The 17499-nt window shown below is 52.2% G+C and overlaps 1 protein-coding gene across 1 annotated transcript; it reads right to left on the bottom strand.

The window, feature by feature from the left end:
• Positions 1-354: 354 nt before the first annotated feature.
• LOC140901163 (uncharacterized) lies at positions 355-16420 on the bottom strand. The gene is made up of 2 exons (XM_073319503.1): positions 15728-16420; positions 355-1116 (listed from the first exon to the last, which is right to left on the bottom strand). Exons 1-2 carry the CDS (start codon positions 16158-16160, stop codon positions 551-553), a joined length of 999 nt encoding a protein of 332 aa, XP_073175604.1. The 5' UTR covers positions 16161-16420; the 3' UTR covers positions 355-550.
• Positions 16421-17499: the final 1079 nt, after the last annotated feature.

Here is a 17499-nt window from a genome sequence, read left to right as displayed (position 1 = left end):
CTTCGTGCTTCCCTGCCCGAGGACGCAGCTGAACATTTCTGGCTTCGTGCCTCCCTGCCCAAGGATCCCCTCCTCCAACTTCCTTCCCCCCCAGCCCTAGTGACAGCCCAGTCTGAGAGAGGTGGCCACATCCCAGTTCCACGCAGAGCTCTGGGGACTCTTTCGGTGTCAGTGTGACAGGGCAGGGCTGCAGCAGAGGAGACACAGGAGGGACAGGCAGCAGAAGCAGAGAGGGCAGCAAAAGCAGTTAAGTATTTGGGAAGAAATGCCACAACCATGCCCCAGCTACTCTTACTGGTGTGCAGCTCCCTGCACAGGCCCTGCCTGGAACAGATACTGATGGGGGAGCACATGGCCAGTTCAGAGTTTTATTGAAGTAGGGAAAGTGTGGGAGAACCATGTCCCCAACCCCAGATCTCTCTCCCACTGGCTGAGGGGTCGTTCACGTCTCTGTTTCATGCAGCCCCTCTCAGCACTTCCCTCCCTGGCAGTGGGAGGTCCTGCCTGTCCCCCCGACCCCAGCTGTGTGATGATGTGGCCTAGTGGCCCCTCACTGCTTGGGGGTCACTTGCTGTCGGAGGTAGAGATCGCGGATCTCACAGAGGCTGCTGCTCACGCTGCTGAGGGCCTTGGCGATGATGCGCAGGATGGAGGCAGTTTCCCTGCGGCTCTCCGCATATTCCCTGCGGAAGGCTCGCATCTCCTGCACCAGCTGCTCATTGGACTGGAGAATCCGCTTCTCCACAGGGCTGAGATGGCCACTCTCCAGCCCCCCATCTTGCAGTGCCCCAGTTACAGGGGTCACACTCTCACTCGTGTTACAATCATTCAGTGGCTCTGCCTCTTGGTCAAAGATAATACTTGTGAAATCCGTGCCCAGGGGCTCCTGCTGACCCCCCAGCTCGCTGATGGAGAGTTCAGTTTGCGAGGGATTCTGCGGGCTCCGGCTCCACCCTTCACATGGATCGTCCGGCACATGGCCAGCGCTCCTGAGGAGCCGCCTCTCTCCTCCCCGCTTCACTTGCTGATGGGTGGCCTCAGTGGAAGGCGCATGGAATGGCTCTGGCTTCACGTCCACCGGCTCCTCCTTCACCGGCTCCTCCTTCACACCCGCCCCTGGCAAAGAGGATAGATCAGATCAGACTGGAAAGAGAAAGCAGGCAGCAGGCCAGAACCAGGGTCAGCAACAGAGGGCGGCTTCCCACCTGGACATGGGCCACCAGGGAAAATACAGCCCCATGCTTCGGCTCTGGATAGCCAGGGTTACTGTTGAACCCATCCCCACCAAAGCAAGGCCAGAAAAGCCTTCTGCCTCCCACTCTCCTCCAACAGGAGGGCTGGGAGTCAGCCAGAGCACAGTCTTCCAGTCTCAGCTGCCATTAAATAAGGGTTTCCAGTCCTCCCAGTTGCAGGGAGAGCCGTGTCCTAGGCCTACCCCCCTCTGCGATTTCACCCCATGCCAGGACTGGCAGCATTGCACAGTAAAGCCATCTAGGCTACGTGGACAACATACATGTAATGGATTTAATTTTTTCCCCCATTCCAATTTTAGTAACTACCACACGAACTCCCCTGTGAAGCAGCTAGGGGTGCCACACACTCCCCTCCCATACCCAACACAAACCCCACAAACGCTTGAGCCATCTAACAGCACATGTCCTGGGTGGATCAAGAAACCTATTAATCCACAAAGAGATTAGCTGAGGATCGTATAGAATGGGCTACCATGGGTGGAAGCCTCCAGGAATGGAGATACCACAGAAGAGACTATTCCCCCTTCTCTCCCACCAGTAGTTGTGGATGGTGGTTGTAGTGGGAGGGGGCACTCTGGTAAAGGGGTGATTAACGGTAGCAGTGGAAGGCTGGTACCCAAGGGGACAGAGGTAGACTGCACTGTGTGGCTTGTGGCAAAGATAAGGTGTGTACTTGCAGATGGAGGAGTGGTACATACTGTTTGTTAGGTGGCTTAATTTCATTTCCTTGCTTTTGTGTCAGGTACGTTGTGTAGCAACTGTAACTGCTTACCAGCAGAGCTGTGTGTATGAATTTCCAAGCATTTTTTAAGTGGTGTCGCGGGAGTGGAGGGTTACGCGCAAAGAGGGATGGAGGAGAAATGAGAGCAGATGATACGGGTGTTTGAAGTACAGCTGCTGAGAGAAAATACATTTTAAATCATTCAGCAGCTGCACATGATCCCTTCTCAGCTGTAGGATAGAATCGGACAGGGAAAACTAGCCAGTCAATCTACTCTGGGTGCACTGTGCACAAGTTTTCAGTTCTAACATGAACAAACAGCTAAAACCGCCCCTCCAACACACCTCCATATTCCGCGCTCACCCCTGTGCCCACCACCCACCCCTCTGCATTCTGTGGAGCTAGACAAGGGTTATTGAAGAGACAGCATCACCAAAGTACCAAGGAAAAATTTCAACCAGAGCCCAAATAAAAAATATTTTGAGAGAGAAAAAAACCTCACGACAGCATGACGAAGAACATTCCAGTGGCCTGAAAGCGACCCCAGGTGAGTTGTCACACCAATGGGCCACCTGCTTTTCCAGGAGAGGGGAAAAAACCCTCACAAACCTACAACCTCCAAGACAGGAAAGTGGTCCCATTTTAGAATGTAACCTCAGCAATGGCGCTTAATCTGAAAGCACTCTTTGAATGCCCTTCACAAATGTCAGCTAATTAAGGCCCAACTCATGCAAGTCTTCACTAACGTGGAGTCCTATGTGAAGCCCTCATGAAATCAAACGGGTTATACAGGGTCTGTGCTAAAAGACTGCAGAGTGGCTCCCTAAGATCTCAGGGAGGTAGGGAGGCAGCTACTCCATGTCACAGAAAGGCAGAGAGCAAACAAGTTACGTGACTTGCCCAAGGCCAGAGAAGCAGTAAGGTGCTGTATAGCCAGCTGTAGAGCCAAATTCAGTGCCGGTGTAAACACACCACTCCACTGGCGCTATTCCTGCATGCGCCAGTGCTGAATTTGGCCCATGAGTTACTGTATATGCTCCTCTGGATCTAAGCACTAATAAAAATATTGCGGAAAACTGAGCTGTCTGGATGGGTTTGTCTCACATGGGGCCAAGTGGTATTAACGATCTGGAGGATGGCATGGATTGCACCCTCAGCAAGTTTGCAGAGGACACTAAACTGGGAAGAGAGGTAGATACGCTGGAGGGTAGGGATAGGATACAGAGGGCCCTAGACAAATTGGAGGATTGGGCCAAAAGAAATCTGATGAGGTTCAACAAGGACATGTGCAGAGTCCTGCACTTAAGACGGATAATCCCATGCACCGCTACAGACTAGGGACCGAATGGCTCGGCAGCAGTTCTGCAGAAAAGTATCGAGGGGTTACAGTGGGCGAGAAGTTGGATATGAGTCAACAGCGTGCCCTTGTTGCCAAGAAGGCCAATGGCATTTTGGGATGTATATGTAGGGGCATTGCCAGCAGATCGAGGGACGTGATCGTCCCCCTCTATTCGACATTGGTGAGGCCTCATCTGGAGTACTGTGTCCAGTTTTGGGCCCCGCACTACAAGAAGGATGTGGAAAAATTGGAAAGAGTCCAGCGAAGGGCAACAAAAATTATTAGGGGGCTGGAGCACATGACTTATGAGGAGAGGCTGAGGGAACTGGAATTATTTAGTCTGCAAAAGAGAAGAATGAGGGGAGATTTGATAGCTGCTTTCAACTACGTGAAAGGGGGTTCCAAAGAGGATGGAGCTAGACTGTTCTCAGTGATAGCAGATGACAGAACAAGGAGTAATGGTCTCATGTTGTAGTGGGGGAGGTTTAGGTTGGATATTAGGAAAAACTGTTTCACTAGGAAGGTGGTGAAGCACTGGAATGCGTTACCTAGGGAGGTGATGGAATCTCCTTCCTTAGAGGTTTTTAAAGTCAAGCTTAGACAAAGCCCTGGCTGGGATGATTTAGTTGTGGATTGGTCCTGCTTTGAGCAGGGGGTTAGACTAGATGACCTTCTGGGGTCCCTTCCAACCCTGATATTCTATGATTCTGAAAGAAATTCCCAGTTCTCACCATTCCCAGCCCTTTGGCGTTGCCAGCCCTACAGAGGCCAGAATGGGAAGAGATTTTTCCATGTTAAGGACAACTCCAAAGCTACACATGCAGAGGAGAGGAGGCCACATGAGCTCACTTATCCCTTCATAAGGGAGGGCTAAGGATATTTTAACCCAAGCAAGAGGAATACATCAGAGTGCCAAAAAGAGGGAGGGCCAGCTGACGTCTTAGTGAGCAGTTCTGCATTCAACAACTGTGTGGGGCAGTCTGGCACCCCAGTTTGTCAGAACCGCACATTATTGATGACATGTGACGGGCTACTTAGAGCGCAGAGTTGCTGAAGAGCTGGGAGGAACTGAGGAATTTATCAGACGAGAGAAAAGCAAGTTTTCCAGAGAGGAAAGGCGCGTAACTCAGCTGATCACTGCTTGGCCAATCTAGTTTCCTTCCCTAGGAAGCAATGGCAGGGGAGGGGGTTGCCAGATAAGCTCAGGACCAATCTTCCCCCTCTCCCATTACCAACACTCTGGCACAGGCACCGACTTTCCAAAGTGCTGGGGGGTGCTTGACTCCCCAGCTCTGTCCCAGGCCCCATCCCCACTCCATCCCTTCCTACAAGGCCCCACCTCTTCCCACCCCTGCTCCGCCCAGTTCTGCTCCCTCCCCATATGCACCGAGTCCTCGCTGCTCCCCCTCCCTCGCAGTCTTCTGCACACTGCGAAACAGACTGTTCGCGGCGGGTGGGAGGTGCTGAGGGGATGGGAGGAGTGGATAGCAGGGCTGCCGGCGGGTGCTCAGCACCCACCGTTTTTACCCCGGGGGTTCTCCAGCCCTGGAGCATCCACAAAGTCAGTGCCTATGCACTCCAGTGACTTCCCTGCTCACCCTCCCACCCACTGGTGCCAGGGACTCAGCCCTGACTCCTGACCGCTTGCCCCCATCCTTCTGCTCCTGTCCTTCAACATACAGATGTGCATGGCCTCTCAGATCATAAAAAGCTATCTTGACCCCAACTCCCCACAAGTTACTGCCCCATCCCCTCATTGAGAGCATGCTGCTACAGTCACTGTTTGAAACTCCTCCCCAATTCCATTCAGAGCCCTTCCAAGCCAGCACCTGCCCCCTGCATTGTCCTGAAACGACTCCTGCACGGTCCTGGTGCCCTTCATGACCCATTGGCTGCCTTTGACACAATCACTCCTTCTCTTCTAAAAAGAATCCTGTCATCCCAGGGTTTTCATGAGTGAGACCTTCTTTGGTTCTCCTAGCACCTCTCAGATTGCTGTCAGTGCCCTCCCTTCTCTCTCCATCTGTCCTTATGCCCAACCTGCACGGCCTCCATCCTGGCCTTGTTGCCAGTGCTCTCAGCTGCAAACTTGGCTTTGGCTACTATCTCTATGCTGCTAATAGAGACAAGCGGGTGAGGAAATATCCTTTACTGGACCAAATACAGCTGGTGAGAGAGACAAGCATTCGGGCCACACAGAGCTTTTCTTCAGGCCTGGGAAAAGTACTCTGAGCATCACAGCTAAGGGCAAGGTAGAACAGATTGTTCAGCCAAAGTAGTTAACACACACAGTAAGGAACCGTTCAAGATGAAGTGGCCCGCTAACACCCCTGCAGTCAGAGGGGGAAAAAGTGGGGGTTAGTGGGTTACAGATTGTTGTAATAAGCCATAAATCCAATGTCTGTACTAAGGTCATGGCTACACTACCACTTATGTCAGCAAAGCTGGATGTCGCTCAGAGGTGTGACTATTCCCACCCCCAAGTGACAAACTACACAGGCATAAGCACTAGTGTGCACAGCGCTGTCAGTGGGAGAGCTTCTCCTGCCAACACCGCTACCGCCGGTCGTTGGGAGTGGGTTAATCATGTCAACAGGAGAGCTCGCTCCCAGCAGCACAGAGCAGCTACATGGAAACCTTCCAGCTGGGCCGCTGTAAGCTCTCTAGTGTAGACAGCCTGAGTCCATGATCGTTAGCATCTAGAACAGTTATGAATAGAAGCTCCCAGACTTGTCTTTTGACTGTGTTGTGCAGGTTTCCTTTGAGGATGAGGACTGCAGGGTCAGCTATAGAGAGATGCTTTGTGAAGCGTTCACCCACAGGTGGTAGGGTGTTTTTGTCTCATTTTTCTGCATGCATTAATTTCAGCATGCAGCAATTATCTCATTGCTCCTATGTAGCTGTTACTGGACCATTTAGTGTGCAGGATTGGGTACACCACATATTATGATTAGCATGTGTACGACCCATGGATCCTGAAAGGTGTGTTGTGGGGGTATTGTGGAGATATGGGGGTAGCTGTGGAGATACAGCTTCAGGTTTTGCATCTGCTGTTACAGCAGGGTCAGATGCCACTTTGAGTAGGTGTGTCCTGGTCTGTGGGGAGCTTGCTTCTGCTGATGAGCTGATAACTCACAGACCTAACTTGACTCCAAACGTCTTCCTCTGATTCACAGACTCCAAGGCCAGAAGGGACCATTGTGATCATCTAGTCTACAGCCTGTGTGATATAAGAAATCAGAACTTTCCCCAATTAGTGGAGCAGTTCTTTAACAAAAACCACCCATCTTAACTTTAAAATGGTCAGTGATGGAGAATCCACCACGCCCCTTGTTCCAATGGTTAATTTACCAATGACCCTCACTGTTACATTTACACCTTATTCCAGTCTGCATTTGTCTAGCTACAAATTACAGCTGTTGGATCACGTTAGACCTTCCTCTGCTAGACTGAAGAGTCTATTTTAAAATATTTTTCCCTATGTAGGTACTTACAGACAGTGATCAAGTCACCCTTTGATGTTCTCTTTGTTAAGCTAAATGGATTGGGCTCCTTGAGTTTATCACTATACGGCTTCTTTCTAGTCATTTAATCAAACTCCCAGATCTTCTCTGAACCTTCTTCAATTTATCAGCATCCTCAGAATCATAAAAGAATTGGCTTGGAAGAGACCGCAGGAGGTCATCTAGTCCAACCCCCTGCTCAAAGCAGGACCAGCCCCAACTAAATCATCCCAGCCAGGGCTTTGTCAAGCCGGGCCTTAAAAACTTTTAAGGATGGAGATTCCACCACGTCCCTAGGTAACCCATTCCAGTGCTTCACCACCCTCCTAGTGAAATAGTGTTTCCTAATATCCAACCTAGACTTCCCCCACTGCAACTTGAGACCATTGCTTCTTGTTCTGTCATCTGCCACCACTGAGAACAGCCTAGCTCCATCCTCTTTGGAACCCACCCCCTTCAGGTAGCTGAGGGCTGCTATCAAATCCCCCCTCACTCTTCTCTTCTGCAGACTAAGTAACCCCAGTTCCTTCAGCCTCTCCTTGTAAGTCATGTGCCCCAGCCCCCTGATCATTTTCACTGCCCTCCGCTGGACTTTCTCCAATTTGTCCACATCCTTTCTGTAGTGGGGGGCCCAAAACTGTACGCAGTACTTCAGATGTGGCCTCACCAGCGCCGAATAGAGGGGAATAATCACTTCCCTCGATCTGCTGGCAACGCTCCTACTAATGCAGTCCAATATGCCATTAGCCTATTTGGCAACAAGGGCACACTGTTGACACATATCCAGCTTCTCATCCACTGTAATCCCCAGGTCCTTTTCTGCAGATCAGCTTAGCCAGTTGGTCCCCAGCCTGTAGCAGTGCATGGGATTCTTCCCATCCTAAGTGCAAAACTCTGCACTTCTCCTTGTTGAACCTTATCAGATTTCTTTTGGCCCAATCCCCAAATTTGTCTAGGTCACTCTGGACCTACCCTCCAGTATACCTACCTCTCCCGCCAGCTTAGTGTCATCCATGAACTTGCTGAGGGTGCAATCCATCCCATCATCCAGATCATTAATGAAGATGTTGAACAAAACAGCCGCCAAATGAAATTTAACATGGCCAGGTTGGATCTCCTGCTCTTTCACTTTCTCTAGCACAATGGACGGCATCTCTCAAGCCCTATGTTTTACGTGGTCCCCTCCTTTGACTAGGCTGTGCCTAAGTTCTGCTACTTCTTCCTACATGAGACCTCCTTAGATCCAGTCTTCCCACCCAGCATGTTGCCAGAATTCTCATCTGAGCCAGGATCATCCAGTACTTTCACACTTTCTCCCAGGCTACCCCTCCATCCCAGCCAGAATCCCTAAAGCCATCAATCACCGTATCCTCCTTGGAGTGCCTCCTCAAAGCTTCCCAGCCATAATGCAGCCATAGAACAGCCTGGCAGCCATAAGAACAGAACAATGGCCATACTGGGTCAGACCAAAGGTCCATAGAATCATAGAATATCAGGGTTGGAAGGGACCCCAGAAGGTCATCTAGTCCAACCCCCTGCTCGAAGCAGGACCAATTCCCAGTTAAATCATCCCAGCCAGGGCTTTGTCAAGCCTGACCTTAAAAACCTCTAAGGAAGGAGATTCTACCACCTCCCTAGGTAACGCATTCCAGTGTTTCACCACCCTCTTAGTGAAAAAGTTTTTCCTAATATCCAATCTAAACCTCCCCCACTGCAACTTGAGACCATTACTCCTCGTTCTGTCATCTGCTACCATTGAGAACAGTCTAGAGCCATCCTCTTTGGAACCCCCTTTCAGGTACTTGAAAGCAGCTATCAAATCCCCCCTCATTCTTCTCTTCTGCAGGCTAAACAATCCCAGCTCCCTCAGCCTCTCCTCATAACTCATGTGTTCCAGTCCCCTAATCATTTTTGTTGCCCTTCGCTGGACTCTCTCCAATTTATCCACATCCTTCTTGAAGTGTGGGGCCCAAAACTGGACACAGTACTCCAGATGAGGCCTCACCAATGTCGAATAGAGGGGAACGATCACGTCCCTCGATCTGCTCGCTATGCCCCTACTTATACATCCCAAAATGCAATTGGCCTTCTTGGCAACAAGGGCACACTGCTGACTCATATCCAGCTTCTCGTCCACTGTCACCCCTAGGTCCTTTTCCGCAGAACTGCTGCCTAGCCATTCGGTCCCTAGTCTGTAGCTGTGCATTGGGTTCTTCCGTCCTAAGTGCAGGACCTTGCACTTATCCTTATTGAACCTCATCAGATTTCTTTTGGCCCAATCCTCCAATTTGTCTAGGTCCTTCTGTATCCTATCCCTCCCCTCCAGCGTATCTACCACTCCTCCCAGTTTAGTATCATCCGCAAATTTGCTGAGAGTGCAATCCACACCATCCTCCAGATCATTTATGAAGATATTGAACAAAACCGGCCCCAGGACTAACCCTTGGGGCACTCCACTTGATACCGGCTGCCAACTAGACATGGAGCCATTGATCACTACCCGTTGAGCCCGACAATCTAGCCAGCTTTCTACCCACCTTATAGTGCATTCATCCAGCCCATACTTCCTTAACTTGCTGACAAGAATACTGTGGGAGACCATGTCAAAAGCTTTGCTGAAGTCAAGAAACAATACATCCACTGCTTTCCCTTCATCCACAGAACCAGTAATCTCATCATAAAAGGCGATTAGATTAGTCAGGCATGACCTTCCCTTGGTGAATCCATGCTGGCTGTTCCTGATCACTTTCCTCTCATGCAAGTGCTTCAGGATTGATTCTTTGAGGACCTGCTCCATGATTTTTCCAGGGACTGAGGTGAGGCTGACTGGCCTGTAGTTCCCAGGATCCTCCTTCTTCCCTTTTTTAAAGATTGGCACTACATTAGCCTTTTTCCAGTCATCCGGGACTTCCCCGGTTCGCCACGAGTTTTCAAAGATAATGGCCAATGGCTCTGCAATCACAGCCGCCAATTCCTTCAGCACTCTCGGATGCAACTCGTCCGGCCCCATGGACTTGTGCACGTCCAGCTTTTCTAAATAGTCCCTAACCACCTCTATCTCCACAGAGGGCTGGCCATCTCTTCCCCATTTTGTGATGCCCAGCGCAGCAGTCTGGGAGCTGACCTTGTTAGTGAAAACAGAGGCAAAAAAAGCATTGAGTACAGTAGCTTTTTCCACATCCTCTGTCACTAGGTTGCCTCCCTCATTCAGTAAGGGGCCCACACATTCCTTGGCTTTCTTCTTGTTGCCAACATACCTGAAGAAACCCTTCTTGTTACTCTTGACATCTCTGGCTAGCTGCAGCTCCAGGTGCGATTTGGCCCTCCTGATATCATTCCTACATGCCCGAGCAATATTTTTATACTCTTCCCTGGTCATATGTCCAACCTTCCACTTCTTGTAAGCTTCTTTTTTATGTTTAAGATCCACTAGGATTTCACCATTAAGCCAAGCTGGTCGCCTGCCATATTTACTATTCTTTCGACTCATTGGGATGGTTTGTCCCTGTAACCTCAATAGGGATTCCTTGAAATACAGCCAGCTCTCCTGGACTCCTTTCCCCTTCAAGTTAGTCCCCCAGGGGATTCTGGCCATCCGTTCCCTGAGGGAGTCGAAGTCTGCTTTCCTGAAGTCCAGGGTCCGTATCCTGCTGCGTATCCATCTAGCCCAGTATCCAGTCTTTTGCCCCAGAGGGAATGAACAGAACAGGTAATCATCAAGTGATCCAGCCCCTGTTGCCCATTCCCACCTTCTGGCAAACTGAGGCTAGGGACACCATCCCTGCTCTGTTGACTGTGCGTTGTGTGAAGAAATACTTCCTTTTTTTTGTTTTAAACCTGCTGCCTATTAATTTCATTCAGTGACGCCTAAAGTTTTTGTGTTATGAGAAGGAGTAAATAACACTTCCTTATTTACTTTCTCCACACCACTCATGATTTTATAGACCTCTATCATATCCCCCCTTAGTCGCCTCTTTTCTAAACTGAAAAGTCCCATTCTCATTAATCTCTTCACATACGGAAGCCATTCCATACCCCTAATAATTTTTGTTGCCCTTTTTCTGAACCTTTTCCAATTCCAATACATCTTTTTTGAGATGCGGCGACCTCATCAGTATGCTATATTCAAGATGTGGGTGTACCGTGGATTTATATAGAGACACTATGATATTTTCTGTTTTATTACCTATTGCTTTCTTAATGATTCCCAACATTCTGTTTGCTTTTTTGACTGCTGCTGCACATTGCGTGGATGTTTTCAGGGAACTATCCACAATGACTCCAAGATCTCTCTCTTGAGTGGTAACAGCTAATTTAGACTCATCATTTTATATGTATAGTTGGGATGATGTTTTCCAATGTGCATTACTTTGCATTCATCAGCACTGAATTTCATCAGCCATTTTGTTGCCCAGTCACCCAATTTTGTGAGATCCTTTTGTAACTCCCCACAGTCTGCCTGGGACTTAACTATATTCAGTAGTTTTGTATCATCCGCAAATTTTGCCACCTCCCTGTTTACCCCTTTTTCCAGATCATTTATGAATATTTTGAATAGGACTTGGCCCAGTACAGACCTCTGGGGGACACCACTATTTACGTCCCTCTATTCTGAAAACTGACCATTTATTCTTAAACTTTGTTTCTTATATTTTAACCAGCTACTCATCCATGAGAGGACCTTCCCTCTTATTCCATGACAATTTACTTTGCTTAAGAGCCTTTGGTGAGGGACCTTGTCAAAGGCTTTCCTGAAAATCTAAGTACACTGTATCCACTGGATCCGCCTTGTCCACATGTCTGTTGACCTCCTCAAAGAATTCTAGCAGATTGGTGAGGCATGATTTCCCTTTACAAAAACCATGCTGACTCTTCACCAACAAATTATGTTCATCTATGTGTCTGACAATTCTGTTCTTTACTATTGTTTGAACCAGTTTGCCCGGTACTCAAGTCAGGCTTACTGGCCTGTAATTGCCAGAATCTCCTCTGGAGCTTTTAAAAAATTGGCATTACACTATCTATCCCCCTGTCATTTGGAACAGAAGCAGATTTAAATGATAGGTTATAAACCACAGTTAGTAGTTTTGCAATTTCACATTTGAGTTCCTTCAGAACTCTTGGGTGAATACCATCTGGGCCTAGTGACGTACCTCCACACTCTTACAGCTGCTGATTAGCTAAGAATTGAGCACACAACTAGTCTGTCCCAAGACATCAAATTATTTCTGTTCCCCCATCCTTGCTTCATGCACCTGTTATGTCTGGCCTTTGAAAATATAAGATCCTTGGGGCAGGCACTTCCATTTACTATGGGTTTGTACACAGCACGGGGTCCTGGCCTGGTTGAGGCCTCTATGCATTACCACAATATAAGCATTAGACAACAACCTCAATGGGAAACTGTAGACATAGATGATGGGGGGGGGGGGATGTTACATACTTGGACTTCGCTAAAGCACCTCATACTCTGTTTCACTGAACCTGTCTCACAGTTGGGTCAAATTGTTTGGCCAGAAGCACTATCATTTGTAACAGAAAGTAGCTGAAAGGCTGCAAAGGGGATCACTGGGTAAGGAGAAGCGCCTGGTGTGGCATTAGAGGGAGCAGCGTTAGTTGTCCTTTTAACATCTCCATTACTGACTGGGAAGGAGTGGGAATGATGTATCTGACTATAACAGTTTGGGGAGAGCTGCACAGAATCATAGAATATTAGGGTTGGAAGAGACCTCAGGAGGTCATCTAGTCCAATCCCCTGCTCAAAGCAGGACCAACCCCAACTAAATCATCCCAGCCAGGGCTTTGTCAAGCCGGGCCTTAAAAACCTCTAAGGATGGAGATTCCACCACCTCCCTAGGTAACCCATTCCAGTGCTTCACCACCCTCCTAGTGAAATAGTGTTTCCTAATACCCAACCTAGACCTCCCCCACTGCAACTTGAGACCATTGCTCCTTGTTCTGTCATCTGCCACCACTGAGAATAGCCGAGCTCCATCCACTTTGGAACCCCACTTCAGGTAGTTGAAGGCTGCTATCAAATCCCCCCTCACTCTTCTCTTCTACAGACTAAATAACCCCAGTTCCCTCAGCCTCTCCTTGTAAGACTATAACAGGGTTTAAAAGAGAACTGGATAAATTAATGGAGGTTAAGTCTATTAATGGCTATTAGCCAGGATGGGTAAGGAATGGTGTCCCTAGTCTCTGTTTGTCAGAGGGTGGAGATGGATGGCAGGAGACAGATCACTTGATCATTACCGGTTACGTTCACTCCCTCTCGGGCACCTGGCATTGGCCACTGTTGGCCGACAGGATGCTGGGCTGGATGGACCTTTGGTCTGATCTAGTATGGCCATTGTTATGTTCTTATGTAAGTCATGTGCCCCAGCCTCCTAATCATTTTTGTTGCCCTCTGCTGGACTCTCTCCAATTTGTCCATATCCCTTCTCTAGTAGGGGGACCAAAACTGGACACAATACTCCAGGTGTGACCTCACCAGTGCCAAACAGAGGGGAATAATCACTTCCCTCAATCTGCTGGCAATGCTCCTACTAATACAGCCCAATATGTCGTTGGCCTTCTTGGCGTCCACTTTAATCCCCAGGTCCTTTTCTGCCGAACTTCTGCTTAGCCAGTCAGTCCCCAGCCTGTAGCGGTGCATGGGATTCTCTCTTTTTAAGTGCAGGACTCTGCATTTGTCTTTGTTGAACCTCATCAGTTTTCATTTGGCGCAATCCTCCAATTCACAGGTGGGCAAACTACAGCCCGCGGGCCACATCTGGCCCGTGGGCCCCTCCTGCCCAGCCCCTGAGCCCCCGGCCCCTCCCCTGCTGCCCCCTCTCCCTCGCAGCCTCAGCTCACTGCGCCTCTGGCACAATGCTCTGGGTGGCATGGCTGCAAGCTCCAGCTGGGCAGCGTGGCTGGCTCTGGCCAGTAAGGGACAGAGGGTCCCAGGGGGCAGTTGGATGGAGCAGAGGTTGGGGGAGGTGGGGTGGTCGGGGGACTTGGATAGGGGGTGGAGTCCTGGGGGCCTGGTTGGGGTGAGGGGTCCTGGGAGGGGGCGGTCAGGGGACAAGGAGTGGGGGGGTTGGATGGGTCAGGAGTTCTGAGGGGGGGCAGTGAGGGGGCAGCATGTGGGAGGGGGCAAATAGGGGGCAGGGGCCAGGCTGTTTGGGGGGCACAGCCTTCCCTACCTGGCCTTCCATACAGTTTAGCAACCCCGATGTGGCCCTCGGGTCAAAAAGTTTGTCCACCCCTGCTCCAATTTGTCTAGGTCACTCTGGACCCTATCCCTACCCTCCACCGTATCTACCTCTCCCCCCATCTTAGTGTCATCTGCAAACTTGCTGAGGGTGCAATCCATCCCATCATCCAGATCATTAATGAAGATATTGAACAAAACCAGCTGCAGGACTGACCCCGGGGGCACTCCGCTAGATACCAGCTGCCAACTAGACATGGAGCCATTGATCACTACCCGCTGAGCCTGACAACCTAGTCAGCTTTCTATCCACCTTATCGTCCATTCATCCAGCCCATACTTCTTTAACTTGCTGGCAAGAATACTGTGGGAGAGCATGTCAAAAGCTTTGCTAATGTCAAGATAGCAGGAGGGACACAGGAGTGATCCAAAGGCTCTTGCTGAAGCTAAAAATAAAAGAGCAAAAGCACAATAGTTGAAAAGAAAAAAGAAAAGAAAAGAAAAGAAAGAGTGCCATGGAGGGCAGACAGCCTGAAAGAAAGTCTTCTCAGGGAGGGAGAAATCTGAGAGGCAGCAGTGCTCTGCACGAGCCAGAGGAAGGACTGGGAATAGCAAGACAGATGCGAGTTTGCAGAGCGATATGGCAACAAAGCAGTGTGGCACTGGGCAGCAGCTGCCGAGGTATCATGTTCCCAAGCATGGAGGCAAGGCCCTCTCCCCACAGCTGTGTGCCAGCCACACCCAGATCACAGTGTTCTGTTCTGGAGTCTTTTGGAAGCAAAGATTTGCTTGTTAAAGCACAGTACTGCTAATCGGGAAATCTGCTTCTATTCCTGGCACTGCCAGACTCTTTGTGTGAGCTTGGACAAGTCCGTGCACCCCCACATGCCTGAATTGCCCCCTCTAAAATGGCCAGATACTGTGCTGTGATAGAGGCTTAATCCATGGATGCTGGAGGTGCTCGGATACTATGATAAGCGCCATAAGCTACAAACACCACCACCCACTGACCAAACAGAGAGAAATGGCACCCAAGCGCTATTAAATGCCCCAGCTGGGCTGGGGCCCAAAAGGAGAGACCGAGTATGTCTGCATGTCAAGCTCCTGTGCTTTCAAATCGAGCGGAGCCACATGGGCTGAGGGTCTAGCCGCCCAAGCACCCGCCTAACGTCGCGGACAGGTGTGTGGGGGGCAGCCAGGGGCTCACGCTATGCCCGGTACCCTCGGTGTTTAGCACACTCCCGTGATCAGAGCCACCGCCAGCATGTCTCCCCACACCGGGAATCACCCCCAGGGGGGCGCAGCCTGCCCCGTCTCTTGTAACATGGCCTCGCTGCGAAAGCTTCGGTGAAAAGCCCCAGGGCAGCAGCTCGCGTGGGACCGGCTCCCCGGGGAGCCGGGCGCAGGGCAGGCCGCCGGCTTGGCCAGGCTGCATCACGCAGCCCTTCCAGACTCCAGCCATCTCCGCACCCTCGGGCATTAGAGACCTGCCCGGGCACGGCGCCCCACAGACAAGCGGCTGCCGTGCGGCCGGGGGCGGGCCGGGGGCGAGCCCGCACTAGCCAGCGGCCGGCGCGGGCTGGGCTGGGCTGGGCGGGCCGGGGAGGGCAGCGGGTCACGCGGCGGCCCCGGCGAAGCGGCCCCGGGCCAGGCAGCGCCGGGGGACCGAGCCCGGCCCAGGGGCGCTGGCGCGGCCGGGCCCCCCTCACTCACCCTGCGGCGCGGGCACCTCGCCGGGGCCGGGCGGCGCGTCCAGCGGGCACACGCCGTGCAGGCCCCATTGCGGGCCGAGCCCGGGCTCGCGGGGCGCGGGGCAGCCGCGGGCGTCGGGCGGCGCCTGGCGCTCCTGGCGGTGCCGGGTGATCTTGTCGTTGGCCCGGCGGCGCAGGCCGCGCCAGCGGTTCTTCACCTCGCCGATGTCGCGCTGGTTGCGGCCCGCCGCGTTGATCTTGTTGGTGATGCGCCACCAGATCTTCTGCTTCTCGTAGGCGTTGACGTTGGTGGAGCTGGCGCCGAAGAGCAGCTGCTCGTAGCGCAGCACCTCGCTCATCAGGATGTCGATCTCCTGCAGCGTGAAGTTGGGCTTGCGCTTGGGGATGCCGCGCCGGCCGGCCCTGGCCCCGGCCCCGGCCCCGGCCCCGGCCATGCTGCTCGCCGCTGCGCCCGCAGCCCGCGCCTCATGGCTCCGCGGGGCCCCCGGAGCCGCCCATGCCGCGCGCGGGCCCGGCGCGGAGCTGGCAGCCGGCGGGCGGGCGGGCAGGCGGGAGGCCGCCTTTGTCTGCGGCCGGGCGGGGAGCGGAGCGGAGCGGGGCGGGCCGGGGGAGCGGCTCCTGCGCGGCGCCGCCGCCCCCTGCTGGAGGCTGCGGCCCGGCCGGCCGGGGGGACAAAGCCCGCGGGGTGGGGCCCGGCCCGCCCGGCCCGTCGCCGGGCCTTGGGGCTCCGCTTTCTGCCCGGCTGCTGCCTGTGGGGCGCCCCGGGCTCGCCCGGCCGCGCCGCGCGGGGGAGGTGCCGGGCTGGGGCTTGGCCGGGGCCGGGGCTGGGGCTTGGCCGGGGCCGGCTCGCCGAGCCGAGGACCCAGCCCGGACTAAGGGACGAGGAGCTTGGCGCCGGGTCCGCCTGTGTCCTCTGCTGCCCCCAGCAAACCCAGCGGCGCCGGGCACTGTGCGGCGCGGGCCTGCAGGCTGGTGGATGTCCCGGCAGCGGCTCTGGGCCAGCCCCAGTGGGCAATGGACCTGCCCAGGGAACCGGGGGCTCTCGAGACCCGCCTTGGGGGGACTTTTGGCCCCACTTTCTGGCTGTGGGCCCCGAGCCCAAAGAGTCCAGGCCAAACTTGTCAAAAGGGGCCTCTGGCGCAGGGAGCAGGGGCCTTGTTGTCAGCTGGGCTGAGCCCTCCAGCTGCAGTCCAAGCAGCGCAGCAAATCAGACCCAGGGGGTCCCAAGCTGGCCTGCTAAAATTGGAGGCACCCAACATCGGTTGCCATTTTTGAAAATATGGACCTTTGTGAGATGCCTGAGGCCAAGCAGTGAATCAGTGTCCATCCACTCAGGACGCAGTTTGTTTCAGGCTGTCAGTCCCATACTTAATCCAGAATGTCTTCTAGGCAGGTTGCTTAACCTCTTGGAGCCTCTGCCTTTCCATCTGTGTGTTGAGGATCATGCCTCTTACTCAACCCACATAGCAGCTAACAGAGGTGCAGGCCACTTGTCACAACCTGAATTGCTGAGTAGGGCCTAGGAATTATTGTGGGGTAGGTCTCTGGCCTGTCTATCCAGGAGGTCAGACTAGATGATAATGGTCCCTTTGTTATACCAATAAAATAAAAACCAGGAGGATCTTATTAAAGGGAAAAAGGCAAAATACCACATTTATTGTGAATCCAGAAAGAATCGTAGTAAGCAGTTAGTTATAGCTATAACATTCCATTCAATTTCATAGTTATTCACACACACACAGGTTCTGCAAGGTTGTTATCATAGTTACCAGC

Source organism: Lepidochelys kempii, chromosome 21 (genome assembly GCF_965140265.1).
Source record: "Lepidochelys kempii isolate rLepKem1 chromosome 21, rLepKem1.hap2, whole genome shotgun sequence".
In the NCBI taxonomy this organism is placed as follows: Eukaryota; Metazoa; Chordata; order Testudines; family Cheloniidae; genus Lepidochelys; species Lepidochelys kempii.
This window is presented reverse-complemented; position numbering and strand designations above follow the sequence as displayed.

What these genes read in the sequence shown, in the direction of transcription:
- LOC140901163 (XM_073319503.1), bottom strand. Translation starts at nt 16,160, where the DNA reads ATGGCCGGGGCCGGGGCCGGGGCCGGGGCCAGGGCCGGCCGGCGCGGC. An exon ending in CGAGGTGCCCGCGCCGCAGG is followed by an intron (nt 1,117 to 15,727) that starts GTGAGTGAGGGG and finishes CCTCTTTGCCAG; the next exon opens with GGGCGGGTGTGAAGGAGGAG.